Below are 12,902 nucleotides of genomic sequence, written 5' to 3'. Positions count from 1 at the left end.
CATCTTAAAATTCTGCCTGGAAAATTGTGAGATTAGATTATTTAATAGGTCTAACAATTTGCAAAACAAATAAATAGAAAAGATAATATTAATGAAAAGTAATGAACAATGAGGCTTGTTTTGTAGAAGTTATATTGAAACTGGGGATTAATAAACAACTTATATTTTTAATTCCACACATGCCATTAAATGTATGTTATTACTCTTAGAAAATGAGAAACAGTAAATACAAGCATATGCTACGACATTTAAAGAAATACGCCAATTGCACTACTAATTACTTTGAATTACAATTAAAAGGCAATTCCTGTAGCTTTCCCAACTGCATGGGAAGACAAATAACCAATACGTACTCACGCAACGACAGATATTATATGACACCATTTTTTCTATGAACCAATAATAGATACAAAAACTTTACATTTCCAAATAAAACTATATACATTAAGGAATCACTTCAAAAAGTAGGGGGCAACTACCCTTTCTTGCCCCCCCCCAATCGCCGCCCGTGGTCTTAAGAACAGAATATGCACCCAAAGTTTTGTTCTGGGTATCCACATATTTTGCATTTTTTCCTGAATATGTGTGGGAGTTACGCATTCTAACTCCTGATCCCATGGAGATTCCAGAACAAAACTTTGGGTGATGTAAGGAGACATTATGAGTTTATTTTAAGAATTTTTTCAAAATTTTAAATTTGTAACTTTTTGAAAAAAAATAACTGAAAATTTAAATAAAAAACGATTTTTTTTTTCAAAATAACCATACCAAGTAGCATCTCATACGAAAGCCCATTGAAAGAGCTTTTAATCGATACCACTCTCATGTCTGTATCTTAATTGGTTTCTGCTCTGCATTTCATTAAAGATTTCAAAACGCGTCCAGTTTTCTCGAAATCCGGTGCAAGAAACTTCAAATTATGTAAAAAAGGAATATGAAATACGTGCGTGATTTAAACTCTGCTCTTCAATCGAAGTTGTTGTATAAGACCAAGTTCGTTTTGCCACGCTTATATGCAACTCGATAACAAAATAAAAAGATTGGAACTCCTGTCCGTCACAAAACACATTATCGACAAATTCCGAACAATCGTACGTGAGAAAGGCGTATACGGATGCGCAGATTCGTACAACGGCCATCCAATAAATTCTGATCATCTACAAGCAGTCCAGAATTACACCTTAATGATGATTTGGAATCCTCGAGAGTCTAGACAAAGTTCCAATAAGTGCGATGTCATTACTGTGATCGAGAATGGACAAAAAGTTAAAAAATCGAAACGTTTTCTTACGCGTTCCATCAAAGAAATTTACGGTCTGTTAAACAGAACAATCACAGCACAAAAGTGGCTTACTCGAAATTTTGTAGCATTCGACCAAAGTGTGTCAATCAGCAACCTGTGAGGGGGGGGGGTTGGTGTATATGTGCGAATTTTAAGTTAGCTGCTACTGCGTTGCAACAAATCAAAGGTGCAACATGTATTGAAGCTATCATGTGTGACCTATTTTCATTAGTAGTATGTTCTGTAGGAAAAGACAGCTGTCGTCTTCAAGAATGAGGTGAATGTCCTGGAGTGTAAGAGGTAAGTATGGAATCTTTAATTATTAATCCTGATGAAAATGAGTGTTATGTATGCCATGTGAGAGAACAATAACCTCTTTATATATATTAAAAAAAAAAAAAAAAAAAGCCAGTTTCTGTTTTCGTATCGTATGTTGGTGGTTTAACTGTAAGAATTGTAATGCATGAGTACATCAAGAAAATGCAAAGAGAATTAATTGCTACCGAAAGGCATCATGTAAAATTTCAAGGTACAAATTCTATTTTACTACATATGAACTTCGCTGAAAACTGGACTGTTATTCTGTAAAGAGAAATTCAGAGTTATCAGTGGAAAAACGAGCAAATCTCCATCTTTACGGCTGATGAACTGTATAATACAAATGCTGGTTCGTTCTGTAATAGTTCGGTTTAATAATATTATTAATATTTTTTACGATTCCCGAGTTAAAATAAAATGCACATTGAACAGTACGATGATGCCGCTATAGGCTACGCGCGCACACACACACTGCTGCTATACACAGTTTCAACAAGCACCTACACCTTGCTTGTTCTTCTTCTATAGCTAACAAGTTACATTGAACAAACATCTTTAAACAAAACTAAACATTTTAAATAAACAAGTTAGGACTAAACATAGCCCCCACCCTCGAACGATGTAGTTCAAGATACACGAAAGATGAATTAGTACAATATTTGAAAGAACTGTAAAAGTTGAAACAATATGTAAATGAAAAAGTTCTGTTGCTGTAAGTGGATCTGTGTGCTTGTTTCCTTGCGACACACGATAATTATTATTAAAGTGCTTACAATATGCAAGAATTCGCTGAAGTTTCACCAACGATGAACAATTGTCAATAATGGAGGTATCAACATGAACATGCATACAAACTATGTGTTTTCTTTGCCCTTGGTTGACTAACTTTGAATCCACTGTAGATTCATTACACTCTGGGAGAATGGGGTTTTTGAGCCACTCTGGACCTGAGAACCATAAGTGATGTGCAAGTAAGGCAGAAGGTAATAAACCTCGAGAACCACAGTCTGCTGGATTATTCTTTGAATCCACTTTGAGCCACTTCACTGATGGCAAAAAAGTTTGAATCTTTGCTACACGATTCGCGACAAACACTTTCCATCTGCTTGAATCCGAATTCAGCCACGATAACACAACAGTAGAGTCAGAATAGGCAATTATATCATGCACTTCCAAACGTAATTTAACATGAGATTCATAATTTTAGCTAATAGCAATGCACCACAGAGCTCTAATCGTGGCAAAGACACTTGTTTGATTGGAGCAACCTTCGTTTTTCCCATAACAATGTTCACACTCACTTGGCCGTCTTGAGATAAAGACCTCATATACACCACTCCTTAATAGGCCTTTTCGGAAGAATCACAAAATCCTATTAACTCTCTTCTCGTAGCTTGAGTGATACTGATACACCTGTTAATTTTGATGTTTTTCAATAAAGAAAGCTCTGAGTAGTAATTCCTCCATTTTTTCAAAATCCATTCAGGAACTGGACTGTCCCATTCTAAATTTAGTTTCCAAATTTCTTGTAATAATATTGTCGCAATAATAGTAGTTGGAGAAATCAAAGCTAATGGATCGAACACCTTTGCACTTTTTGATGAAATGTTACGCTTAGTTACAACTGACTTAACTGACAGAAGATTCACATTATACGAAAATACATCATTTGATGGATACCACTGAATTCCTAACGTTTTCCCTGAATTACTACTATCAAAGTCTAAACTACTCGTCGCTTGTTTCAAATGAGAGGGTACGGAGTCCAAAACGTTGGGACTGTTGGATGCCCATTTTCTCAGTTCAAAACCTCCTTTCTGCAATAATACGCTGAGTTATTCTCGTAACTGAGTTGGCACCACTGATTAAGTCATCAACAAAGAAGTCTTGCATTACTACAGCCGCTGCAATAGGAAATGATTCTTCTTCATATTTCGCTAATTGTTGCAAACTCTTCGCTGTTAAATACGGTGCTGAAGCTGTACCACAAGTTACCGTCACAAGTCTGTAATCTTTGATCGGAAGTTTAGGTTTCTCACGCCACACAATTCGCTGGAAGTCTCTATGTTCTGGTTGGATTCGCACCTGTCTATACATTTTCTCAATATCAGCAGTCAATGCCACATTATGTTGTCTAAAACGCACAAGTAATGGAATTAAGTCACACTGCAACCTAGGTCCGACAAGTAACTTATCATTCAATGACACATTAGATGAAGTTTTACAACTACCATCAAAAACTACTCTCAGTTTTGTCGTAGAATTGCAGTCTTTTAGCACTGCATGATGTGGTAAATAACACACTTCATTGTTTGGTTTCAGTATTTTACTTTCTGGAATAATCTCCATATGCCCAAGTACCTCATACTCATGCATAAAATCTACATATAATTGACGCATTTTAAGCTTCTTCTTCAACCGAATTTCTACTTGCTTAAGGCGTTTAATTGCCACTTTACGTGACTCACCAAGTCTGTTGTCACGAAACGGTAATTGAACATGAAACCTACCTGTCTCATCTCTTTGATAGGTCTTCTCGAAATAAATTTCACACTGTTTTTCTTCTGACGACATTATATTTTGTATAGGAATATCTTCCAATTACCAAAACTGTTGCAAAATTCTTTCACTGTTGCACTGGATATGATATGTTGACGCTGTGAATTCTTTACGTCGCACTTGATCGTTGCCAATAGAACCAAACAACACCCATCCTAATTTGGTATTCACTGCTACGGGAGAACCATTAACACCACTACACACACCACCAATAGCAATTGAGAGTAAATATCGGCACCCAATAACAGATCAATTCTGTCAAGAACATTAAAATTCGGATCTGCTAATGTTAACGTGTTAACATGCCACCGCTTCTTGCTTTTATGAATATACCGTTTTGGTAATATACCTGTTACCTTTGGCAATACTAATGCTTCTACAGAAAATTCTGATTTAACATCATAACTTGATGTAAACACAATATTAACAACACCTTTTGCCCGAGCAACATTACTGGAACTCAGTCCCGAAACATGTACATAAACCGGCTGTTTGTGTAAATCGAGTCGTTGTGTGCAGTTTTCTGATACAAAGCTTCTCTCACTGGCTGAATCTAACAAGGCTCTCACAGGTTGTAAATTACCATATGAATCCTTCACCATCACTACTGCAGTTTGTAATAACACTGCATGTTGCACATTAGTTTCACTTGAAAAATGAGTCCCCACTGAAACACCTGGGTTCTGTTTACTTGAAAAATGAAGTAAAGTATGATGACGTTTGCCACACTCATGACACGATGCTGATTTGCAACTGGACAGTTTATGATTAGATTGTAAGAAATTAAAGCACAATGCTTTGTTTTTCACTAAAGAATGACGTTCGTCAACTTGACAGCGAAAGAAAGTCATCACATTTATGCAAAGGATGATTTTTGCTTTTGCACTGGCAACACGAAAATTGAGCTGAAGCATGATGCGCTATTGTTGAGTTTTTATTACTCTTGTTTGGCTCACTAGGTGGGGTTGATTTTGCATTGGAAGTACTACTTGCCAACGCACGACACCTATGATCAATGAATTTCACCAATCGGTCGAATGTTGGTAGTTCACTATCTGACAATGAAAGTTCCCACTGCCTTTTTGTTTCACTGTCTAGCTTCTCTGTTATATGAAATATAAGCAAAGGATCCCATTCGTTTACTTTTATATCCAACACTGATAACGATCGCACACACTCAACACTTGTATCCAACAACCGACGTAACGTGCCAGCTGATTCTTGCTGCACTTGGCCTTGACTTACAAACCGCCGCAAGATAGACGTGACTTAATTCTCGTTTATTTTGATACCTTAAATTTAACAGGTTTCAAGCTTCTTTATAGTTATCGTCAGTTATTTGTATAGATTGAATAAGTGTTGCTGCTTCACCTTGCAGACTAGCTTTTAAGTACTGAAGTTTTTGTGCACCCGTCAATTTTTCATTATTATACACTGCTGCGATAAACAAATCACGAAACGAAAGCCAATCATTTAAGTTCCCGCTAAAGCATGGCAACTGCAATTTTTGAAGTCGAATTTCTGTTGCGTTTTTTTGATTATTCACATCACTAGAAGAAGCGTGAGATAATTTACCCTGCACTTCCACTAATTTCACGTTAAGCTTTGTAAGTCTGTCTTCAATAGCAGCAAGCTCTTCTTGCACCAAATAAATTTCTTCTTCGGCACACAAGTTACTGGCTAGCAACAAAAGCTCGTTTGTTTCACATGACAGTTCACTCACTTTGTTTTTGTAGACTTGAACTACACTAATATCTTCCTGTTCTGTGATATTGTTTATGCAATTTTCAGCACGAGTGACCTTACCTTTTAAAAAACGCTTTCGGGAATTGTAAGCTTCCATTGTCGCCCACACAGTTTTTTCTTTCTTGTTAACACACGAGTCTTAGGACGTAGGTCACATAAAACACACACAATCACGTATTAACATCCGGCCCGGAGGACCAAATCTCTATGATGGACTGTATAACACAAATGCTGGTTCGTTCTGTAATAGTTCGGTTTAATAATATTAATATTTTTTACAATTCCCGAGTTAAAATGCACATTGAACACTACGCGCACACTCACACACTGCTGCTATACACAGTTTCAACAAGCACCTACACCTTGCTTCTTCTTCTATAGCTAACAAGTTACATTGAACAAACATCTTTGAACAAAACTAAACAATTTAAATAAACAAGTTAGGATTAAACAACGGCAGTGGTATATTATTATGAAACAAGTGAATGAGCGACGACAAAACACACGATTCGGCTCATATGCTCATAGCTAATGACAAGATTCTAGAAATACTCGAAGAAAAGCGAAAATATAGGTTATAGAAAAATGTTCGAATACATGAGAATAAGTGCCTACCATTTCGCAAAGCGTGTCAGTGATTTCTGATGGTGCTGCATCCCACTTTAAAAATCGCTTCAGATGTCCGAGATGCAGACAGGGCCGATAAAGTAGTAAATTTTCATTGAAACCAACCATGGCAAGGGTCTCTGCGACGGTGTGTGGAGGGTGTGTATGTGTGTGTGTAAAGAATGTGGCAAGACGGCATAACCGTAGGCAAAACCAGATACACAGTATTAAAACTGCAGAAGAATTCGCGAGTATAGTGCAAGTACAAACTCCGGATATGATGTTTTGTTGCCAAGAACTGAATTCGACAAGTTTTGAAAAAAAAAAAAAAAAAAGAAAAAGAAAGAATTGGAGTGTGCGACCTGTAACTCGTATTCAACGAAGTCACTTTTGGCTTTCGGAAAATGGCGAAATTTTTATGGCAGTAACGGGTCATCATGAACAAAATCCAAAATCGAGTTTCTGCAATTCAAAGTGTAGATTTAAGAAGTCTGCAAAAACAAACTTTGGTTATATGCATGTATGATAAGTTGTGGTGGGAAATATGAATAAATCATGAATTACTTTAAATTGAAGTGTTGTTTATGCTTTCTAATGGACCCTCAACAAGGTGCAGGTTTCCAGAACATAGTGAAAGTAAGTGTTTTGTGACTATCGAGTTTTGAGTCGTCACAGTTTGCAACACTGGAAACAATAAAAGTGCAACAATTTGATTATGTTTGTGGTTCACATGCATTAAATAAAGATATGAAAACGTTTCTCTAAGTACCTTTCAGCTTTTCTTTTATTATTAAAGACACTGTCTTAATTTCTGAAATGTGCCCCTCCCTTTTTTAAGCAGAGAGCCTTCCTTGCATTTTCACTGCAGCCTACGGATAAACTTGATACATCAATGAAGTGATTGCTTGTACGAGGGCCACCACCACGTCCAAGCAGACGACGGCAAATCGCAATTGCAATTTTCGAAGCAAACCAAGGCAAACATTTCCAGTATATAAAACATAAATATTCCAGTGGAAGAAACTTCAAATTATGTAAAAAAGGAATATGAAATACGTGCGTGATTTAAACTCTGCTCTTCAATCAAAGTTGTCATATAAGACCAAGTTCGTCTTGCCACGCTTATATGCAACTCGACAACAAAATAAAAAGATTGGAACTCTTGTCAATCACAAAACACATGATCGACAAAGCCCGAACAATCGTACTTGAGAAAGGCGTGTATGGATCCGCAGATTCGTACAACGGCCATCCAATAAATTCTGATGATCTACTAACAGTGCTGAATTATACCTTAGTGAGGATTTGGAATCCTCCAGAGTCCAGACAAAGTTCCAATAAGTGCGATGTCATTACAGTTATCGAAAATAAACAAAAAGTTAAAAAATCGAAACTTTTTTTTTTTTTTACGCGTTTCATCAAAGAAATGTACGGTCTGTTAAACAGAACAATCCCAGCATAAAAATGGCTCACTCGAAATTTTATAGTATTCGACCAAAGTGTGTTAGTTCGCAAGCTGTGAGGGAGGTAGGTGTATATGTGCGAATTTTAAGTGAGCTGCTACTGTGTCGCAACAAATCAAAGGTGTGACCTATTTTCATTAGTAGTATGCTCTGTAGAAAATGACAGCTGTCTTCACAAATGTGGTGAATGTGTTGGAGTGGAAGAAGTAAGTCTAGTGTCTTTAATTATTGATCCTGATGAAAAGGAAACTGTTATGCATGTCATATGAGAGAACAATGATCTCGTTAAAAAAAAAAAAAAAAAAAAAAAAAAAAAAAAAAAAAAACTTCTGTTTTTGTATCGTACATTGGTGGTTTAACTGTAAGAATTGAACTCATGACTACGTCAATAAAGTCCAAAGAGAATTAATATCTGACGAAAAGTATTGTGTAAAATTTCAAGATACAAATTCTGTTATGGAACGGAACTTGACATAACGTTCGGCAAAAACAGGCATACAATATTAAGACCGCAGAAAAGTTAGTGGGTATGGAGCAAGTACAAACTGGTCATTTTTCTCGTTTTGTTGCTAGGTACTGAAATCGAAAAGTAAGGAAAAAATGGGCGACCGGCGACATGTATTCTATCAAATAACCTTTTGGCTTTCTGAAAATGAAATTTTTATAGCAGTAACGGGTCACCATGAACTAACTTCATGCTTTCCTCAAAATCTAGCTTCGGCAATGCAAAGTGTAGATTTAAGGAGTCTGCAGAAAGGAACTATTGATACATGCATATACAGGCAATGAACAAAAAAAATCTAAAAACACTTCATACAGGACACGTAAGTTTGGCCCTCCACTGTACAACACGTGTTGCGGTTGTCGATCGTTTTTTGTTTTCAATGTGTCATGTGGACCTTCCTTTTCCGTCAGCAGTAACCTGTTCACCTGTGAGTGTCGTGGTGTGAAAGTGGTGCGGTAAAATGGGTGACCTGACAGACTTCCAAAGAGACATGATCGTTCGTTCCCGTCTGGTTGGAGCTTCAGTGGCAACAGTGGCGAACATTGTGGGGGTATCGAAAGGCACTGTGCCCAATGTCACGAGGGCATACACAATTCATGGGCAAACGACGTCTGCAAAGCACAATAGTGGTCGAAAGACAATCCTGTCAGATAGGGACCGGAGGGCATTAAAACGGATTGTAGCAGCTAAAGAGAGGACCACTGCAATGAAAATTACGTCTGAACTCAATTCCGGCCTACAGAATCCAGTTTCATCGAAAACAGTGCGACGGGAACTTCATAAAATGAAAATTCATGGCAGGGCCGCTATCATCAAACCCTGGTCACAGCAGTAAATGCGAAGAGTCGTATCCAGTGGTGCAAGGACCACAAGGCGTGGACTCATGAGCAGTGGAAACATGTAATGTGGTCCGATGAATCGACCTTCACCTTGTTTCCAACAACCGGTCGTGTTTACGTATGGAGAACACCGTCGCAGGCCTATGATACAGACTGCTCTAAACTGTAAAGCATAGGGGTGGTTCTATTACAGTATGGGCAGTGATATCGTGATATTCTGCAGGTCCCATCATAGCCCTGCATGGAATGATGAATGCTAAGGCATATGAGACCATTTTGGGGGACCAGGTTCTACCCGTGATGGTGATGGCATCTACCAAGATGATTTGTCACCCTGTCTCGCTGCAGAACGGTGAAATCATGGTTTGAGGAGCATGACCAGAAGCTATCACACTTCCCCTAGGTCCCACAATCACCAGATGTGAACATCATTGAGCCATTGTGGTCTAAGTTAGAAAGTCGTGTTCGGTCGCATTACCCTCCACCAGCATCCCTTAAGGAACTGGAGCATGTTTTGGAGGAACAATGGTACAAAATTCCACACACCACGATTCAGGAGCTATATATGTCCATTCCACGTTGGATCCAATTTGTTTTGGACGCAAAAGGAGGCCCCACACCTACTAGGTATGATTTTCACACTTTTGCAAACGTTTTAGATTTTTTTGTCCAACTCCTGTATGATAACCAGTGATGAGTGGCAGAAATATTACCAATACATCGTAAATTACGTGAAGTTGAAGTGCTGTTCATGCTTCCACATGGACCATCAACAGGGTAGTGGTTTCCAGAAGAGCATAAGAGAAATGAAAATAAGTGTTTTGTGGTTATCGACAATGTGCTACTACTTGTGAGTGCACCAACATCTGTCGGTGCATCTGCATGGTTACATCGTATTAGCGAAATAGACACTAAGCAAACAAATGATTGCATCAGTGTGAAGAAAGAAAAAAAAAACTGAAATTTTGTCTCATAAGAACATTTTAAGTAATTAAACTTAAAATTTGTGTGTTTCGTAATCATAATTTCCACCTCAGATTACTTCGGTTCAAGAAAACGGTGGAGGAGTGGGAGGACGCTCAGTTTACTATTTCAGAGAACCTTTTTGATCAAAATGATAAAAGGCTGTCAGGAAAAAGGTTTGTTCTTTATTTAATGAATGTCAACCACAAACCTCATCAAATTGTGGCACTTTTGTTGTTTCCACTGTTGCCAACTACGACATCAAAATTAAAGAGCTTCGTTAACTTCAAAAGGCTGTAGTTAATTCATGAAGCATTTGTCAAGAATGCTATTTGGTGTGCTTATCCGTGTATCCATCCGACAAAATTTCAGAATTTTAAAAAATGGTGTTTTCGAGAAAATGGCGCTCAAAAATAGCGACTTTTGAAAATTTGACTTTTTTTTTTTCCTTCGACAGGACGGTTGCATACAGAAGTCATACAATTGTTTTTTTCGGAAAGCGGATAGCTAGGTCTTACCAACCGTCAAAACAGAATATTAAAATTCGAACCGAAAGTGCTCGAAAAATGTTCGCAAACTTCGACTTTTTAAATAAACTTACCTTCATATGTTAATTTATGTAGAAAAAGATACGCATGTGGAAACCAAAGTATTTGGTCTAGGAATTAATTCGTGCGGGTGGACAAGAGATGGCGCAACGAACGGAGCGTCCCACAGTTCCGTGTATCCACACATGTGTTGCAAACCCCTGTCATCGCGTATCGTTCCTAGTATAGGGCAGTGGATTAAAGCGTCAACAACACCAGTTTGTAGTTAAGTGAACATGGCGCAATTTGTGCCTTATAAAGTGTTTTTGCGGGGTGTCCTGCTGCATTACTTTAACATGCAGAAAAGTGCGACTGAAAGTCATCGTATTTTGGTGGAAGTGTATGGTGACCATGCTCTAGCTGAGCGAACGTGTCAGAAGTGGTTTGCACGGTTTAGAAGTGGTGATTTCGGCTTGGCAGACCAAGAGCGAGCTGGACAGCCAAAAAAATTTCAAGACGAAGAATTGACAGCATTGCTCGAGCAGGATTCGTGTCAAACGCAGGAACAACTTGCAGCAGCATTAGGCGTTGATCAAACAACAGTCTCTAAACGCTTGAAAGCCATGGGAATGATTCAAAAGATGTCACATTGGGTTCCACATGAATTGAAAGACAGAGACGTTGAAAGACGAAAAACCATTTGCGAATTGCTGCTTCAACGACAGAGCAGAAAGGGGTTTCTGCATCGAATTATTACGGGTGATGAGAAGTGGATCCATTACGAGAACCCTAAACGAAAAAAGGCCTGGGTGAAACCAGGTGAACCAGGTCCATCACAACCAAAACGAGATATTCACTGTGCAAAGGTTATGCTGTGCATATGGTGGGATATGAAAGGTGTGGTGTACTATGAGCTGCTGCAACCGGGTGAAACTATGAATGGAGAACGTTATCGACGACAATTAATGCGTTTGAAGCAAGCTCTGGCCAGAACGCGACCAGAATGGGAGAACAGACATGATAAACTTATTGTTCAACATGATAACGCTCGCCCACATGTCGCAAAACCGGTCAAAACCTATTTAGAAAATGTCGGATGGGAAGTTTTACCCCACCCGCCGTATTCACCAGACGTTGCTCCTTCGGACTACTACTTGTTCGATTGCATGAACAACGATTTGATTGGACAGCGGTTTACTTCTTCAGAAGATATCGAAACATGGGTCTCTGACTGGATCGCTTCCAAGGATGAGGACTTCTTTCGCCACGGAATCCGTACATTGCCTGACAGATGGGCGAAAGTGGTGGCTAGCGATGGACAATATTTTTCTTAAGGTATTTATGTATTTTGTGTTTGTACTACAGCTTCAATGTGTGCGTACCAACCGCACGAATTAATTCCTAGACCAAATATAATGAAATATAGTTTATTTATATTCCTATGTACATACCACAACAAGAATTGTAACTCTACCTGTGTCCACAGCTGAATGGTGAGACTCCGAAGTTGACCATTTTCTATTTTTCTACAATTCATAAATTGTACTTCACGTCTTTGATGGCTCATTACTTGGCGTGATTTTTTTTTTTCGACAATACAAAAAAAAAAAAAAAAAATATGGGTCCTTTAAAAACGTCTAGGTGCTATGTAAAAAAAAAAGTTTCAACAATATCTAATATGATGATGGTACTTTTTTTTTTTTTTTTTTTTTTGCCTGAGTTGAAATGGAAGACGCCACTAGTTCCTGTGATATTTCTTGAACCGCCTTTAATATGTTTTATAGTTTTCGAGCTAGGCAGCCTCAAGGTTACACCTTTCTGGTTTTCAGCATCGTGTAATTTCAAAATAATGCGGTTTTCGCCCTATGTCCATATGGACTTTTTTTCATTTGTTTAGGTGAGAGGATGTCACCAGTGGATTTCTGTAAAAGAGGCCACAATTTCATCAATCTACCAGTAATTCTTTTCTCAAAGCTGAAGGTGGAGATAACTTCCGAAAATATTGTAGTGCGTTTTATTACTGGTTATTATCGTTATTAATACATACAGTAATTTATTAACAACATTAGCATAATAATATAATGTAGTAACACC

At 38.0% G+C, this 12,902-nt stretch overlaps 3 protein-coding genes across 4 annotated transcripts in view; 1 reads left to right on the top strand and 2 right to left on the bottom strand.

Annotated features, from left to right (window-relative positions):
* The window catches only part of LOC145668051 (uncharacterized), an 80,422-nt gene that overhangs the window by 26,055 nt on the left and 41,465 nt on the right, over positions 1–12,902 (top strand). The window lies entirely within an intron of this gene.
* LOC145667525 (uncharacterized) lies at positions 3,404–4,174 on the bottom strand. Its single transcript, XM_081734999.1, has one exon. The coding sequence runs from the start codon at positions 4,172–4,174 to the stop codon at positions 3,404–3,406; it is 771 nt and encodes a 256-aa protein (XP_081591125.1).
* LOC145667524 (uncharacterized) lies at positions 5,469–6,002 on the bottom strand. Its single transcript, XM_081734998.1, has one exon. It carries the CDS (start codon positions 6,000–6,002, stop codon positions 5,469–5,471), a length of 534 nt encoding a protein of 177 aa, XP_081591124.1.

The sequence above is a fragment of the Thermobia domestica genome, chromosome 13 (assembly GCF_964235325.1).
Source record: "Thermobia domestica chromosome 13, izTheDome1.hap1.1, whole genome shotgun sequence".
In the NCBI taxonomy this organism is placed as follows: domain Eukaryota; kingdom Metazoa; phylum Arthropoda; class Insecta; order Zygentoma; family Lepismatidae; genus Thermobia; species Thermobia domestica.
The sequence above is the reverse complement of the archived record's forward strand: the minus strand, read 5'-3'. Positions and strand labels throughout refer to the sequence as shown.

Excerpts from the sequence above, each read along its gene's own strand:
- LOC145667525 (XM_081734999.1), bottom strand. The coding sequence starts at position 4,174 with ATGTCGTCAGAAGAAAAACAGTGTGAAATTTATTTCGAGAAGACCTAT.
- LOC145667524 (XM_081734998.1), bottom strand. The coding sequence starts at position 6,002 with ATGGAAGCTTACAATTCCCGAAAGCGTTTTTTAAAAGGTAAGGTCACT.